The 18,151-nt window shown below is 38.0% G+C and overlaps 1 protein-coding gene and 1 long non-coding RNA gene across 2 annotated transcripts; both read left to right on the plus strand.

The window, feature by feature from the left end:
- Positions 1-289: 289 nt before the first annotated feature.
- Positions 290-3,370, plus strand: LOC135777985 (uncharacterized). The gene is made up of 8 exons (XM_065288317.2): positions 290-547; positions 648-825; positions 949-1,025; positions 1,142-1,328; positions 1,465-1,710; positions 1,822-1,993; positions 2,772-2,920; positions 3,148-3,370. The coding sequence occupies exons 1-8, from the start codon at positions 299-301 to the stop codon at positions 3,330-3,332; spliced, it is 1,443 nt and encodes a 480-aa protein (XP_065144389.2). The 5' UTR covers positions 290-298; the 3' UTR covers positions 3,333-3,370.
- A 4,698-nt stretch (positions 3,371-8,068) lies between these two features.
- On the plus strand, positions 8,069-8,669 carry LOC141281066 (uncharacterized). The gene is made up of 3 exons (XR_012335466.1): positions 8,069-8,256; positions 8,355-8,486; positions 8,570-8,669. It is a non-coding gene; the product is annotated as an uncharacterized lncRNA (long non-coding RNA).
- Positions 8,670-18,151: the final 9,482 nt, after the last annotated feature.

The following is an 18,151-nucleotide window of genomic DNA, read 5'->3' on the forward strand; positions in this document are numbered from 1 at the left end:
GAAGCAACAGAAAAGGCATGTTGGTTGCAACACTTCCACACCATTCATACCACTAGAAAAAGGTCCTCTTGCAACCTCTACCCCCTTGAAAAGGCCCAGAAGAGAGGCTGAGGATTCTGATTGTAGTTTCCAACCAGGAATGACTGACAGCAGCATCTATAATGAGAGGTACTCATAGACTGGTCATGTTTTTTTAATGTACTTCTATTCATCAGACATTCCTATTTAATTATTATTATTAATGTTTATTAATATTGCTGTTTGTTGTTGCACTGTAATTGCAACACCACCCCATATAATGAGGAAATTCATTGTTTATGAGGAAAACCTCATGGACCTGTTCAAGAATTGCCCTGCCTGCTCGAGACACTCTGCAATAAAGAGCAGAACAGTGGGTACAGTTCTACATGTGGACCAGACCTGTGTTCATTGTGAACATCACAAACAGTGGGCCAGCCAACCATATGTCAAGAACATACCAGCTGGAAATCTGCAGCTTGCTGCTGCTGTGCTCTTTAGTGGCTCATCCTTCTTGCAAGTCACCAAGGTAAGATTTATTTTTTCTCTCCAAAATATGTGGGATTTGTATAATAATCATTTTTAACAGTTCTAAATTTGTATTTTTAACTGTTTTTCTTTTGGGTCAGTTTATGCAGGCATTCAACATTCAGGGGATTTGCCACACTACATACCTGAAACACCAAAGGACATTCCTATTCCCAACAATCAATTGGCAGTGGAAACAGCATCAAAATACTGTGATTGCAGAAGCACTCAAAGGAAGGAATGTAGTTCTGGGTGGGGACATGCGTGCTGACTCACCTGGTATGTGCAGTTTTGTTGATAATATGCCATTTCAGTTAGCTATAAAAACGTGCTGTTATAAATTACTACTACAGAGTTTATTTCAAGCACTAAAAATGTACATGCTAATATGACATTGTTTAGGACACAGTGCAAAGTATGGAACATACTCGCTGATGGACCTCAGAGCAAACAAGATCATGGAAATTCAGCTCATTCAGGTAAGGTTGTAGTGATTTGTTTATTAGCATTGAATGAGTGGAAAGCAGATCATACATTTGTCTTTGAACACAATCAAGCTTAAAGTTTTTTTAAGAAGGTTGAAATCATTTTTCAGAGCAATGAAGTCGGCAACAGTCAGCGTATGGAGAAGGAAGGTTTAGAAAGAAGCCTGAGAGAGCTAGAGCAGAGAGGAGTAACTGTGCGAAAGATTGTCACTGACAGACATCCTGGTGTGATGAAGTTCCTCAGAGAGAGTAGACCAAGTATTTTGCACAGATATGATGCATGGCACATGGCAAAAGGTTAATAATTTAGTAGTTCTAATAATAGCCATATCTATAATAATAGCCATATTTATAAAAACAAGGATTCATAATTATATGTTATGTATGTGTTGTTGTGTCTATCATATCGTATTAATGCTTTTGCATACTCTAGGTGTTGGCAAGAAAATTGATGAGCTTGCAAAGCAAAGAAGCTTCAAAGAGGTTGGCCCCTGGAAAAAAAGCATCGTGAATCACCTTTACTGGTGTGGAGCCTCATCATCATCAGGAAAGGAAATTGTTGCAAAATGGAGATCTGTTGTTAACCATGTACAAGATATCCATGAGCATGAAGGTGAATTCCAAAGATGCCAGCATCCTCCTCTTGTTGGTGACCAGGCAAGACAGTGGCTTAAACCAAGTAAATAACCTTTAACATTTATTGTAGTTTAATTCATTACATTTTGTATAATGTCTAAGCTAGTGATTTATCAATATATTTTATGTTTTTACTTTTTTATTTTATAATTAGGTACTGCTGCATGTGAAAAGCTCACTCAGGTCATCTTGGCACCCAAGTTGCTGAAAGACCTAGAGAACCTAAGTTCTGACTTCCAGACGTCAGGACTGGAGTCATATCACAGTCTGATCCTCAAGTTTGCACCAAAGAGCGTGGCATTCTCTTTTGTGGGGATGCTGTGCCGGTATGTTCTGGTTTTAATTCAAATTAAGTTTAATTGCATTCAAATGTTTCTTACAGTTTACTTTTTTTCTAAACACAACTCTGCATCTTAACTGTTCATGCCCTACCTGATCTAAGGCCGGTGACACATCCGTGGCGTGTCCGTTTTTATTTCGGCTCCCATATTAACAGGTTAGAGCTTGCACACTGCCTGCGTGATTCGGGTCTCAGGAAAACGTCTCGGAAAATGTGTGCATGCTAGAAATAGAACTGATGCCTATTTTTCAAGCAACATACAAGCGTCTTGGAAGCGTTTCCATGCAAACCTGAATAGGAAAAGATGTTTATATGTCATTTTGACACGAATACATATTAATACATGTAATTTTGATGTTTGAAAGTCTCTAGGTTTTGACAAACAAAAATATAAATTTAGCCTAATGTAAAAACTATATTATCGGTTTTAAAATACTGCACCTGTCAATACAGAACAAAATATTCTATAGCCTATTTTGACGTCAACACTGCCGACGATGTCTTTGCTGCTATATATTTATGTTTAATATGAAGTATAGGCCTTCCACAACTCTCTCCCCATATTTCAAATATATCACCATTGAGGCTCATCATATGTCACTTAGCAGCAGCAGCGGTCAGACATGCTTCTGGTGTGCAAAGACATGGAAAACACCTCGCAAATGCCACGCAGCTGACACACAACAGAAACGCCATGCTCACGCCACTCTCACGCCACGCAGTCAGTGTGTCACCAGCCTAATGTTTCAGATCCTACTTTTTAGGACTCAACTTGCAGCCATGCACTACAATGAAAATAGCGGAAGACCACAAGCAACAACAGCTGCAGGGGAGCTCCGATGGCACATGCAGTATCCACGCTACAGAAGAGGAGAGTACACAGTACGACTTCTGAAAAGAAATCCCACATTTGGTATTATCTATCTGTCTGTCTGTCTGTCTTTGTGGCTATCTGTCTTTGTCTATCTATCTGTCTGTCTATCTTTGTTTATCTATATTTATGTATCTATCTGTCTTTGTCTATCTATCTATCTATATATGTATATGTCTTTGTCTGTCTATCTGTCTGTCTGTCTATCTATATTTATGTATCTATCTATGTATCTTTAATGTACTAATTATTTTTTTAATGTTCTGCAGAATATGTCTACAGATTGCAGGATCTGCTTTTTGAAAGTGTGTTGGAGCAGCCACAACTGTTTCAGGAATCTCTAAAAGGACTGAAAGTTCCTGACCACCTCTGCACCCAGTTTCAAAGACCTGAAAAGAGTGAAGCTGTTGCACAACACACGTCACGATTTAGACCACCTTCTGTCTGTCTGTGATCTAAAATTAATAAACAAATTACATGGAAAAATTGAAATGATAAGTTCTTTATTTTAGTCAAGGGGAGGGGGTTGAAAACCTGAATAGGTTCCAGTGTTGTCAGGGAACTGCTCTCTGATGCGGGTAACAGCACACGAAGGAATCACCACCCTAATGTGTCGGCCAAGGTACCCCCAGCACCACCGGACAAAATTCCTATAGGCCAGGTGTCTGTAGCAACTGAGATTGAAACTTTAGTTTAACTTGTTATGGATCATTACATAAAATACTAAAATGCTACCTGTACTGTAAATGTATGTTAATCTGAAATGATATGTTTAGTTAACACCAGGTAAGAATGTTACTAACCTATTGAGGACTGTGTTCTCCATGTCACCATAGAGCTGGCGATATGTGCCATAAACAGCTTGCAAAACAAATGTGTTTAGGGCGACAGGTTCAAAACCTGGATGAGCAGTTATGCATGCTGCCCCACCAACCTGCTCACATCTGTGCATCACCTACATGTTAGGAATTAAAAGTAATAATAAAATAAAAGGTGTAATATATATATATATATATATATATATACATATATATATGTGTGTGTGTGTATATATATACACACACACACACACGTATGTGTATATATATATATATATGTGTGTGTGTGTGTGTATATATATGCCCAAACATGCCCAAACTAATATATGGAAACATGCCCAAAACCTACATATGATAAAACGCCTATTTTGACTGATTACATACTGAATTGCAATACAGTGAATTGAGTGTCAAGTTGCGTTTACCTGTGCCACCTCTCTACAGCACAAGTTTTCTCTTGGAGACAGCTTGGTACAGTGACCACAAGTACACCTGTTGCAAAATTATACGTTTATGAATGAACACGCTATTTTCAGGTCTAGTGCCTGCAGAAGAGTTTTTAGACTTCTCTGATTAGTTAGCTATCAGCTAGCTACCATTCTGACACTTCTCCCATCCGCGCAGCCTCCGGTTCGTCCATGTTTTCGTCCACAGTCACGGCAGGGGCTATTGGCTCAAATTGATAGGGCAGAGGACCTGCACTGCCATCAAGTATGTCTCCATTTAGCCCTGGGGAATCAGGAGGAGAGAAGTCCTCCACCTCCACAGAGCCCTGCGTACTGCTGCCACTGCAAATTTCTATGTCACTGTCCATCTTTATTTGGGGTTCAGCGGGCGCGTAGATCTATGCTATGTACGCATTTTTTTTTTTTTTTTTTTTTTTTGCTATGTACGCAATGTTTTTTTAAGCGTTCTTTTTTTTCAAATATATGCATTCATAGTGTGTATATAAACAACTTTATATTTTATAATGACTGTAATTACTCATGTACATTAATATGTTTTAAATAGAATTATGATTACTGTAGGATATATGTAGCAGGGCATTCAGTAACTCTTGAAAAGACAAAAATAAAGTGTCATTTTATTAGATTTTAACTTTTCCAGGGTTTTTTTTAAAATTAGTATTTCCTCACGTTTTATCACTTATTTTTAGTGACAGTCCATATGCATGGGCTACTGGCGATGAGAGTTTCCCCCCTCCCCTCTCCTCTCCCTTGCCGTACAAACCACACTCCCCTCCCCCTTCTCACAGCCACCACGCCCATTTCAGTTGCATTTTTCAAAAAGATTGTGAGCTAGACTTGAGCTAAAAGAGGGGGGTTTCATGACCCTTTAATGTGTATTTTAATGTTGGTGGTGTGCATCTTGACTGTAACATCACAGTTGGTGTTATGATGAGATTGTCCTCTTTTCCAGCAGTCTTTTGCATGTACAAGGTTAAAGAGCACCTATTATGAGATACACGTTTTTAAACATCCTTTTGTGTTTAAGTGTGTATTAGTACATGATAACGATATTCAAAAAGTACATACCTCAAAGAAAACGATGACGCGAGTTATCGTCTCTAACGTTCGAGGACTACAAAAAACACTCGGATTGTAGGCAACAGTTTACTTCCTGGGATTAGTGACGTAGATAAGACCAACATTATCATAGTTCAGCCCTCTCTGCTTTGCTTGGGTACGCCCTCAAAGACGGGGGTGGAGAGCGCTGAGTCAGAAGAGACTTTACACTTAAAATGAATTGCATTAAATAGTTTGCCACCGTTTGCCACTGAATCTGCATTAACGACAACAGTGGGGCTTCCGGCCTTAGTCAAACGGTTTGGCACGTATGGTTGGGTTGCGATTTTGGTGCTTTCGTGTGTCTTGTGAATAGTATGCCATACCGACCCGTTTGCCACTGAACCTGCATTAACGACGACAGTGGGGCCTCCAGCCTTAGTCAAACGGGTTGGCACGTATGGTCGGGTTGCGATTTTGGCGCTATCGTAAGTCTTGTGAATAGTATGCCATACAGACCCGTTTGCCACTGAACCTGCATTAACGACGACAGTGGGGCCTCCAGCCTTAGTCAAATGGGTTGGTATGTATGGTCGGGTTGCGTTTTTCGCGCTTTCGTGTGTCTTCTGAATAGTATGCAATACAGACCCGTTTGCCACTGAATCTGCATTAACGACGACAGTGGGGCCTCCAGCCTTAGTCAAACGGGTTGGCACGTATGGTTGGGTTGCGATTTTGGCGCTATCGTGTGTCTTGTGAATAGTATGCCATACCGACCCGTTTGCCACTGAACCTGCATTAACGACGACAGTGGGGCTTCCAGCCTTAGTCAAACAGGTTGGCACGTATGGTTGGGTTGCGATTTTGGTGCTTTCGTGTGTCTTGTGAATAGTATGCCATACCGACCCGTTTGCCACTGAACCTGCATTAACGACGACAGTGGGGCCTCCAGCCTTAGTCAAACGGGTTGGCACGTATGGTCGGGTTGCGATTTTGGCGCTATCGTAAGTCTTGTGAATAGTATGCCATACAGACCCGTTTGCCACTGAACCTGCATTAACGACGACAGTGGGGCCTCCAGCCTTAGTCAAACGGGTTGGTATGTATGGTCGGGTTGCGTTTTTCGCGCTTTCGTGTGTCTTCTGAATAGTATGCCATACAGACCCGTTTGCCACTGAATCTGCATTAACGACGACAGTGGGGCCTCCAGCCTTAGTCAAACGGGTTGGCACGTATGGTCGGGTTGCGATTTTGCCGCTATCGTAAGTCTTATGAATAGTATGCCATACAGACCCGTTTGCCACTGAACCTGCATTAACGACGACAGTGGGGCTTCCGGCCTTAGTCAAACGGGTTAGCACGTATGGTCGGGTTGCGATGTTTTGGCGTTTTCGCCTGGTCCTGTAAATTGCATACAATATAGACCCGTTTGCCACTGAACCTGCATTAACGACGACAGTGGGGCTTTAGGCCTTAGTCAAACGGGTCGTCTGGTTTCATTTTCTCTTAAAGATCGGAAGGTGACCCTTATTTACCATATATACCCTCGCATTGGGCCCCCAATTTGCTAAATCCTAAACTGTAGATAATATATTTATGCCGCAATAGTTAGTCTGTCTGGAACGAAGCTGAGTTAAACCACATCACTGTGTGACACTTCAATACATATGAACGGCCGCTACGCTAATACGATTTTGTTTTTCTCTCCCTGTCTCGTCCTCGACCCGAGGACAACGAGACAAACAGACCCAGTCCCGGTAGATGTGAAAGTCGGCACACCTCTGATCTACTGGCCGTCCTTCAACGTGATGCCCAGCTGATGCCTGACCAACGATCACCGGCAGAACCCGCTTAATCTCTGCTAAATCTCCTTATCCGTTCTCCCAAGGGTTTTTCCCTCCTAGGACTTATTTTTCCTCGGATAAAAACACGGGGTTTTTTTTCTCCTAGGGGGTTTTTCACCCCGGGGAGGCAGCCTTTTTGGGCTTTACTTAGCTTCCTCTTCTAGACGTTGCTTTAGTAATACGTGCACTTATAATATTGAGTCATAGCCGCAGCAAATTTATTTTGTATTTTGTTGTGCTATCTGTCGTTTTTCTGTGCTTTTCACTGCTTCTATTTATGTAAAGCTGCTTTGAAACAATTGAATTTTGTGAAAAGCGCTATATAAATAAAATTGAATTGAATTGAATAGAGCTAAAATGGCGGAGGTTGGGAGTCCCTGCTTTGACTCTGTTTGCAAACTCTTGTTTCATCGTTTAAGCGATTAAATCTCTCGAGTAGACGCTGTCTCTTTAGATGCGAGGGCAAAATAGCACTTTATGGACTTACACAGAGGACATCATGTTTAATACGGTTCCGGAAAAATCCAGTCAGAAGTTGTTCACTGAGTTTTCACAATAACTGCTTCTCATGAACCGAAGCTGGATTTGCGCGACGTCTCCTGAAAGTTGGATTACTGTGCACTTCTGGATCACAGGCTGTAAGTATTCACGTTATTATTTGCCTTTTACTGTACGTTACGTAACCGGTAACCGGAGATTAACATAATGTGCGTGTAGAGCTAAGCTTGCAAGCTAATTGTTTTGTGTTGTAATACTGTATTTCATAAACAACGTACCATATTTACACACGTGTATGTTGAATTATGCAGACTATCGTTTTTTTATCGATGTTGGTTTAGACATGTTTACAAACTTGCTAAGTTACCAGCTAAACTGTTACCGGTAAAATTTGTTCTCATGATCAAACTCAAGAAACTCTTAAGTACAGATGATTTGTTTAAAGTTATAATTTTACTGTTGTATTTACTTGAAGCTTTCTTAGATTATGTTGGGCCATGTAATATGTAATACATTAACGTTTTAATGAATAGTCTAACGATTTATAGTCGTTGTACTCTATTGTTATAATATGTCTTTTTGACTGAATACATGTTTGTTTTATTTGTCTATATCCTAGATTCACAGCTGGACACATCCTTCTACACTGTATGCAAACATGCAACATCATTACACACAGCACAAGGAGTCAGACTGGCATATGAGGAGCAAAGGTGTGTAACACATATGATGTATTTAGCTAGTGAAACCACTACCAGTCTTAAATGTATAACTGATGATGACAACATTTTTTTTCTCTGCATAATAATAGGAACCCAGGCAGTAGCATCGTTTCACAATGTTTCAATCACCATCATCAGTGGATGCCTTTGCCGTCCGTAGCCTGAGATTTCAGATTTGCAGCAAAAAACTTGATTTTCCCATTTATTGGAATGCTGTGCAGGTATTTAAGTATTTTAGTAACTGTGTTAAATAAAGTAGTATTTACTTTTACAATAAATGTATTGCTTGTTTATATTTTTACAGGTTGTACCTTGCAGCCATCCATTACAATGTCACCAAGCCGTAACAAAAGCAGGAGAGGGAAAGTACAAGGCTATGTTCCCAAAACACACAAGTGACATACCGTAAGCAGTAATGTTTTATTTCAAATACATTCATAATTAAAAACTTAATGTATGAAGCAGGGAAATAAATGATCAAAACAAAAGATTTATTGAGTCCAATATTGTACAGTTATGTGGATGATGTGATCAGGCTTGTGTTCGATGAGGTATTTGAAGATAAGCTGAAGGAAACCCCGATTCCAATGGACCTGGCATAACAGTTTGAGAGACCTTCAAAGGAGGACATGATTGCATGCCATCTTCAGTGCAGGGGTCGTCGGAAGCCAACATTCTCACCAATCTGATCAGGAAGCTCCAAGCGTATCTGGAGAAAAACACACGACAGGATGATAACCTTATAGTGACGTCTTAAATAGCACCAGCTGACAAAGCTTTGATATGCCATTTATCTGAATAGATAGCTGTAAGAAATGAATTGAACAATTTTTGAAAGAAGAGCACAATATGGTCACTAAAGTATGTTTATTTGTATATTGTTTAACATTTAAATATATATTTGTAATAAATAAAAAAACTTTTGACTGACTACTATATTTTCTTTAAAGTTACATATTTTGTTCTTTTGGGTACTTTGTTACTATAATGATACTTTAGTGTTATTGGTTTAAAAATGTAATAAAACTTACTCTAGTCCTGCGCCTCAAAGGTTTATAGTCTGTAAATGTTCTGTGTGTAGGGATTTAGACAATTTGTGCAAAACCTGGATGATAAATCACGCAGGTAAGAGGCCCTGGAACCTGTTGCATTCTCCTTAAAACCTAATAAGTAAAAACATAGCACTTATAAGTAAGCAGTCTTTCATAATAAAGTTTACCATAGTAAAATAATGTAGAACTAACATTCATTTCAATTAATACTTTCTTTGTGCTACATTTGGTGTTTCCATGTAGTTTGCACAGTGATATAGTATGTAACAGTCTTTTATAATAAAGTTTACTATAGTAAAATAATGTAGAAATTACCAAGTGAAATCGTTTTATAATCATTTCAACGAATACTTTCTATGTGCTACATTTGGTGTTTCCATATAGTTTGCACAGTGATATAGTATGTAAGCAGTCTTTTATAATAAATTTTACTATAGTATAATAATGTTAATAAGTGAAATAGTTTTATAATCATTTCAACAAATACGTTCTATGTGCTACATTTGGTGTTTCCATATAGTTTGCACAGTGATATAGTATGTAAGCAGTATTTTATAATAAAGTTTACTATAGTAAAATAATGTTAATAAGTGAAATAGTTTTATAATCATTTCAACAAATACGTTCTATGAGCTACATTTGGTGTTTCCATATAGTTTGCAAAGTAATGTAGTACATTATAATTACCTTTTGGATGTCTTTGCAACACATTTTCGTCTTTGTTTAGCATTCTGGCAGAGCAAAGGACACCTAAAACAGTTAAATCCAATCGCGTTCATTGACGGAGATTGTTTATATCGTAACGGCCGTCTGAACTCTCTGAATCGAGCTCGAAGTGGTAAGGCAGTACAGACACCATCGTTCATGTAAGGGATAATGTAGAGGCAGCCGGTAGTTATTGGGAAATAAGCCCCGACAGTGTGATCAGGACCCGACGCGAAGCGGAGGGTCTTGTACAACACTGAAGGGGCTTATTTCCCAATAACTACCGGCTGCCTCTACATTATCCCGCTTATTACACGGCTACTTGCCACAAAAGAAAAAAAACTGGACTTGAATATGAATTTGAAACATTTTATTGGCATATTTGTTTTAAATGAACATTTTTATCCTTCCGCGAAACTTTGTACAGATGCATAAAATGATCGTAATACCTTATTAAGATCCTCTGCTTCATACTTGTCTCCATTTTTTTCTCTTTAACCAGTCTTTGAGAAGTTTTAATCCCCATTCTGTATTTTTTTGTGTGTTGGCTTCGTAGCTGTCATGCTGTATTTTGTCAAGTTCAGTCTCAGTAAGCTGTCTGTGTCTTGTCGTGGTTGTCGAGTGTTTGTCACAAGATGGCGCCAAACAGACAGTAATCTTTATTGATCTTTATTGGCGCGGAGCGATTTTACTCGTGCAAGTAGTCCGGCTATGCGTTATTATTTTGGAGCGGTTATTATTTGAAAAGAACGAACCTGCAAATGTCTCAACTGACCAATCAGAATCAAGCATTCCAGAGAGCCGTGTAATAAAGAGAAATATAACGCTTGTTTACGTTGCCTGTGACTCTCAGTCAGAACCGGAAAACCCACGCGTAGTCAGGGGCGTAACCTTTCAAACACATGCCGAACCCAGTTGACCAATAACAGTTTAGTAGTCATCTGACCAATCCGAATACACTAGACATTTTGGGAGGCGGAGACAGGAACTAAATCCGAGCGTTTTCCAGACAGGCAGAAATCGGTGAGGTATGTAAGCAATTTATAAGACTCACATTAGTTCAAGTTTTAATAACATGTATGTACTATGGGATATTACAATAACGTGCTAACGTGCTAATTTATTAGCATAATTGGTGCTCTTTAACATAAGAAGGGGGAAACAATGGTGTTTAAGGCTCACAATATATATCATTATGATGTACATGTATTATTCATCTATGTTTATTTTACATTCTATTGCACCTTTAAATATTTTGCTCTTAAAAAATATTTATAACTTTATTATCTCATTCTAGCTGCGGCTGCTTTATTAAAATGACTTTATAATTAAATGGATACATTACAGTGGACAGTAATTACCCAATGTTAAAGCCCAACTGGGTACTATGTTATTTGTTTCCCATTATTTTAAGATTTCGCACATATTTTTTAATTTCCGACAAAGTAGGCAGATGCTTAGTACATTTAGCAACATGTTGCGTGTTTGCGTTACATAATGTTTGTTTGTTATTTTTACAGAAAAATATAGACTACATTTTTTTTACAGACTATTTATAAGCGTAAGGCGAAAGGGAAATTTTCAAATTAAAAAGAGACACTCTTAATCGTATTATGGAGTGCAAGTTAGAGTAAAAACCAGCAAATATCTGTCTTTAATGATCTTTGCTTCATCTGCTCAAGTTAAGCAATTAAAAATAACTTCAAAGTGAATCTTTTTAAAATTTTGAAAAAAGGCAAAGTCTTCATCAGAATAAAATGGTGTAAAGCGATGCTGAAAAAGCACACAGGGATATTATCCCTGCATATTCTCAAAGAATAAGACATTTTTTTTGCCTCATTATAACGCCTCTTTTCCAAAATAGATCTTAAGTTAAGCTTGATAAATTATAAACAAGCTCATTTTCATCCCTTTGCATCTGCCTAGCTGCTGCTTGATTGCTTTGTGAGCGCTGTTAATTGCCAATTAGGAGCGGCCTGCTACACCAATCACAATAGAGAAAGAATGACTCAGCCAGTACCAAAGAAAACACAACAAGGACAAAATAAACAAGGAGAGTGACAAAGACACTCAATGTAGAAGTATGAACCATAACAATCAACTTCCACCTTTCTGAACAATTCCTCTCTGTATGATTACTTGATATTTCATGAGACATATTTACATTGTGAAACATGAAACTACACTGTGCAAAGTTGCAACATGAGGTTAAAACAACTTGGTTTTGCAAGTCAGTTCAAGTTTTTAAGTTGACATAACTTATAAAAACAAGTTGAAACTGTTTAACTTAATTTGTTAAGTTAAAGTAACAAAAATATATGTTGATTTGTTTTTTGTTTTTTTATTTAAGTGTAGCTATATTTCAGCATGATACAAACTTCAAACTGTGTTTTGTAGTTCTCATACACCTCTCATAAAACTTCAGAAACAAATATATAATTTTGTTTTATAGAGTTTCCATGTCATTTAAAAGTTCCACGTTACAAATAAAATATTAAAATCATGCGTTCTGTTGTCTCTTACATTTTTCAAGCATGCATAATTTGCATGTCTGCATAGAGTAGAGATACTGAGGTTGAGCAGATAATAGATACACATGGTGATTTGAATGGCACTAGATGTTATGTCAGAGGGATAATGTTTTAAGGTATTGCGGCACATCAGCATTCATCTCTTTCAGAGATACGGACACACCCAATATACAATTGATGTCAAGCTTGTGTGACTTTATTGCCAGGTAATCACTTGTTTATGGCTTGTTTGGTACAGTATGAAATTGGTTATCAAAGCCAGATTTAATTTTGTTCACTGAAAGTGTGTTGCTTTTTTATACATTTTGTTACTGCACCAATAAAAATATTTACTGATACGGTTGAAGTGATTTACTGTAGCTGACTGTGGAATTTGCTGGTTAATGCTCACGTAACACACGCTGTGTCTGCATTTCTGATGTTAATCTGGAGTACCTATAGAGTAGTATGACATCCTTTATATCTCTGAAGAGTCTTTAGTTTAATCAGATTTATAAAAGAAAGATTAGCTTTACCGAATCTTTCTGATAACGTATGAAAAAATGAAGAAGGAGGAGTTATACCGCAGCAGGAGCGAGCACGAGTCATGCAACACTATACAACACTGTTTTAACTTATGAACTTATGGTTGGGAAAATCCAGCGCATCAAACACACACGCAAAACTCCGCTGCTACCCCGGATAATAAACTATATCCATCGATTTCATAAGGCTGGATTTCTTCTCCTTACATCCAAAAACACACTTCTTCTTTCGTGCCATTGTTGACTTTTGAAATTAAACAAAGCTGAGTGGCGTGATAAGATGTTTGCAAGTCTCCCGCTGATTGACGGGTGGGCGGGGTTTTCCAGGGGAAGTGCCCATATAAAGAAGTGATACGTATAGAAAACCCCTGAAACGTCAGCTGGACCTGTAATCGAAAAAAACTTTGCGAAACTTGTATGAACCCTGGCGAAGTGCATTCGGCACAGAAATACTTTGTAAGGGGCGAGTCACACCAAAAGCGTTTATGGCAGTTGCAGGCGCCTTTTTTGAATGATATTCTATGGGCAGGGTGCGTTTGCTTGCTGTTTATGCGCGCCGAGCGCCTTGCGGTTTTTTGCCGCCTGCCGCGCACACGTTTTTGAAGGAGCGCTGAGAGCGGAGAAGCGCCCGACGTCATTCGTGTCTTTCCATTGTCCAATCGAATGAGGGGAGAGGCGGGCCTTACGTTGTGGTTAGGGAAGTTTACAGTTGCTTTGATGAACCGGACACCACTCGCTCACTCTCTCCTGTGTGTTTGTGCACCTCTCACCCTCAAACAAGGTCAGAGCAAGCGTCCTCTTTTTAAAGTTTCTGCTGATATGACAGTTAACAGCAAAAGAGCGCTCACGCTTCAATATTTGATTGACAAGACAGCTGACTCGGTGGTTGCTTAGCAATATGAAAAGCCGCGCCGCACTGCTCTTTTTTTAAAAAAGAGCCTTGCGTTTGCAAGCGTTTAAAGCGCTTTTGGTGTGACTGCAGCCTAACATGTCCAACTGCTTTTTTGACACTTTGTCTACGTTTAGCATGATGAGGAAATAAGTCAGAATGCTTAAAATACCATTGAACCCCCCCCCCCCCACTTTAAATGCACACACTGCACTGTCAGAAAAAAAGGTTTAAAATTGTAACTTTTTTTACTGGGGTGGTACGCTCAAAGGTTCAGTTTTGTACCTTTTATGGCTATACAACATATTGAAATGTTGTACCTTTTGGGGTACAATATTATACCTTAAGGACCTATTTTGTACCTTTAAAGGTACAGTTAAATGTTTTGTACCACTAACATTTATTTGGTACAAAATTGGTCCTTAAAAGGTACACAACTTAAGGTATAATATTGTATAAGCAAATATGTCTTTTTTTATAAATAAATATCACTCACTGTGATGAACATAATTTATATTTGTTTATTTACAATATTTTATGAAATAATAATCACTTTTGGAGTGTATATCAATTTAATGATAAAAAGTCTAAAAATTAGGGTTTTTTTAGAAAGCTGTTGGCTTCCAGCTGGGATCTTTCCTGCTGGGAAATACTATTTAAAAATAATTTAGTCAGGATTTTTTTTTCTTCACAGTAGGTCCTGATGAACTTATAACATCCACAGTGATTAAAACTGTATTTGTATAACTAAACCCTCCCACTGTTATAATGCAGCCGATTCTGGAAAGCTACGCGAACAGTGCTGGCATTTTCTCTTTCTACCTGTCAGACCGCTTTCTCTTTTTCTATGTAAATGTGGAAATGTCTAACCTAACACAAATAAAGATAAAGTACAGTCTCAGGGGTTTTGCCTTCTTCCTTGTACAGATTAAATGATGCTATTAGGAAACATACTGTATTAACACTTTTTATACCAGAGGCATTTTCATAGCTTTCTAATCTCACTGACTGTATCAACTAAACAATTTAAAGCCGGAATATCAATTTTAGTCATAAATTATACTTGTCACTGGACGTTGGTGCTAAACTCCTGATGTACACTGAGTGATAATAATACCTCAAGGGTGCATATTGGTACCAAATGTATACATATCTGTACCTAAATGGTACACATGGGGACCTTTTTAAAGGGTACTTCCCCAGTGACAGCTAGGGACCATTTTGTTTCTGACAGTGTACATTATACAGTTCCTGTTGCTTAGTTAATAGAGCCTTGTGTTAGTATGCAAAGCACATAGGTTTGATCCTCAGGGAAAACACATACTGATAAAATGTACATTGAATGCAAGTCACGTCTGCCAAATGTAAAATAAATGTTTCCCTTTCTCACACTTGCTGTATCTGCGCTAAATAATCCTGTTAACTGTATTTATACTCTTGGCATTAGGATATTGGTACAGGATACATAAATAATATTAAATATTGATTTCTCCCCCATCTCTATTAATTATATCCAGATATCAATATATTCAACTATATGCAGGTATAATATGCAAAAGGTAATCAATATCCCATTATGCAATAATGGAGTGACTCTGCTTTAGAAATGCAAACAATGTGGATTTTTTTGCATACTTTTATTTGGTACGATTGGCCAAATGCTGTTTCCACTACGGTTCTTGCCAAGCATTTTCCATGGTACACTCAGACCCTGCATAAGAAAATATGATGGTGGCTATATGGATGGTGCAACAGTGCTTCCTTTAATCTAAGGTGCACCTCGGGCCTCATTTATAAAGCGTCCGTACGCACAGATTTGATCTTAGACCGTGCGTACGCTAAAATCCACTCCAAAGCTCAGATTTATAAAACTCGTCTTTGACGTGGAAAAGTACTTACCTCCACGTCAGGTTCCGACTTGACATACGCACGTTTCCTTGTGGCAATATTGCAGTATTGCAGGTAGGCATATTCGAAACTTTTACAGCGTCAGCATCATCTGTATTAGAGCTTATTGGGCCCAAAAAAAAAACGTAACCGAAGCCCCCTGCACGTTGTGTCCGAGCCCGGCCCGACTGACAAATTAACTGTAATTATAAGCCCGAGCCCAATTTAAGCCCGACAATGTTTTAATAGTACGCCATGACGTTCTCAACTACAATTCAGAGTTGTTTGAACTACAGAAATCTGTTCAGAATTATCTAAATGAACTAATGCAACAACGAAGCATGCAAACTGCGCTGTTGGTTTATTCAGAATAGAAACATAAAAACATGCAACAATGTTGCACACAGCAAATGAACAAGAAGGAAAGGCATACTACTCCAAAATAATTAAACAAGGTTTTAGAATATATTTTAAACAAAATATGTTGGCCTATTTTGATATTTTAAAATGTATGGCAATTCCGATGCAAAAATGTGTCCATAGGTTCAGGAAACGATTTTCTAGTTCGTCATCTTTTCAAAAAATATAAAACTAATATAGCTAAATTGTTTCGCGGTGTTTAACGCATATGTAAATGTTACAAAATGTGCTTATTAAATAAAAAGTAAAAAGCGAATTCAATGATTAAAAGGACGTAATAGGAACTACATTTTAAAGCCTCGATGTAGCCTACAATAAGGGACATGCGACATTTAAGAGTAATGGGTATTTAAAAAATTAATATAAATTATTCCCACACATCGATTTTAATGTTAAACATCTGTAAATCCAAATGAATTCGTATGGAATATATTCAGACCGTTTATGATACGATCTTTGAATTTTAAATTTAAAGTCGAAAAATCTCTTATTTTTACACCGCCGTGCAGGAGGCATGGCAAACTGAAACAAAACTTTTAAGACACAAATATTACGTTTACGTGTAAAAATATATTTAAATGGGTAACACTTTACAGTAAGGTTTATTAGTTAACTACATTAGTTACCATTAACTAATAATGAACTGTGCTTATACAGAATTTATTCATCTTTGTTAATGTTAATTTTAACAATTACTAATACTTTATTAAAATCTTGTTATCGTTAGTTAATGCACTGTGAATGCGAATTCAATCGTTTTAACATGGACAAACAATTAAACCTTTATTTCTATTAACTAACATTAACAAAGATGAATAAATGCTGTAAGAAATGTATTTTTGTACGTTTTTTGGTGCGTACGCTCCTTTTCTCAGAATCACACATACGATCATTTCAGAAATGGTCTTAGATGAAATGTAGGATAGTTCCTACGTCGCACTTTTATAAATGAGGCCCCTGATGTCTGAAACTTCGGCATATCTCAAACACTAATGGAGATGGATGTAAAGCTAGAAAGACTGTTTGACCCAGTGGAAAAATGCTGTGCTGATGTGGAAGGTAAGATACTGTATGTGGTTAAAACTGCAGATGTATAGAGAGTATGTTGAAGATACAGTAGGCTTTAGCATCTGGTGATATATTTTTAATGACATTAATACACCGCTGCCATTGAGGATGCTGACCCAGAAAGAGATCTCTGTGTGTGAGAGTGGGCAACGCCACAGCAGGCTTTGACAAGTGAAAGAGAGAGCGTTAGTGGACGAGCGAGAGCGTACTGGAGTGTGATAGAGTGTGGCTGTGTACTCTGGGAGAATGAATGGATGAGCAAGTTTGGTTGTGGAGCGTGAATGAGAGTGAGAAAGACGGACATGGAGGGGGACTGAATGGCAGCTCTTCCCAATCGTAACAGCACTGATAACATTTTAATAGCATTTCAGAGAAGACCTGAATATTACATGAGCATACATGCAGAAAGAGTTTTTTTCATTTGTATCCTTTTTAGTTTATTAAATGGAGAGACTAGGGCTAGTTGTCATACTCTTAACTCAAATTAAAGTATTAGTCAATTTCCTTAAACAAAATCCTGATAATTTACTCACCACCATGGCATCCAAAATGTTGATGTCTTTCTTTGTTCAGTCGAGAAAAAATTATGTTTTATGAGGAAAACATTCCAGGATTTTTTTTAATTTTAATGGACTTTAATGGACCCCAACACTTAACACTTAACTCAAAACTAAAGTTTTTTCAAAGGACTCTAAATGATCCCAAATGAGGCATAAGGGTCTTATCAAGCGAAACAATTGTCATTTTTGACAAGAAACATATAAATATGCACTTTTAAACCACAACTTCTCGTCTATCTCCGGTCCTGTG

This window comes from Paramisgurnus dabryanus, chromosome 19 (assembly GCF_030506205.2).
Source record: "Paramisgurnus dabryanus chromosome 19, PD_genome_1.1, whole genome shotgun sequence".
In the NCBI taxonomy this organism is placed as follows: Eukaryota; Metazoa; Chordata; class Actinopteri; order Cypriniformes; family Cobitidae; genus Paramisgurnus; species Paramisgurnus dabryanus.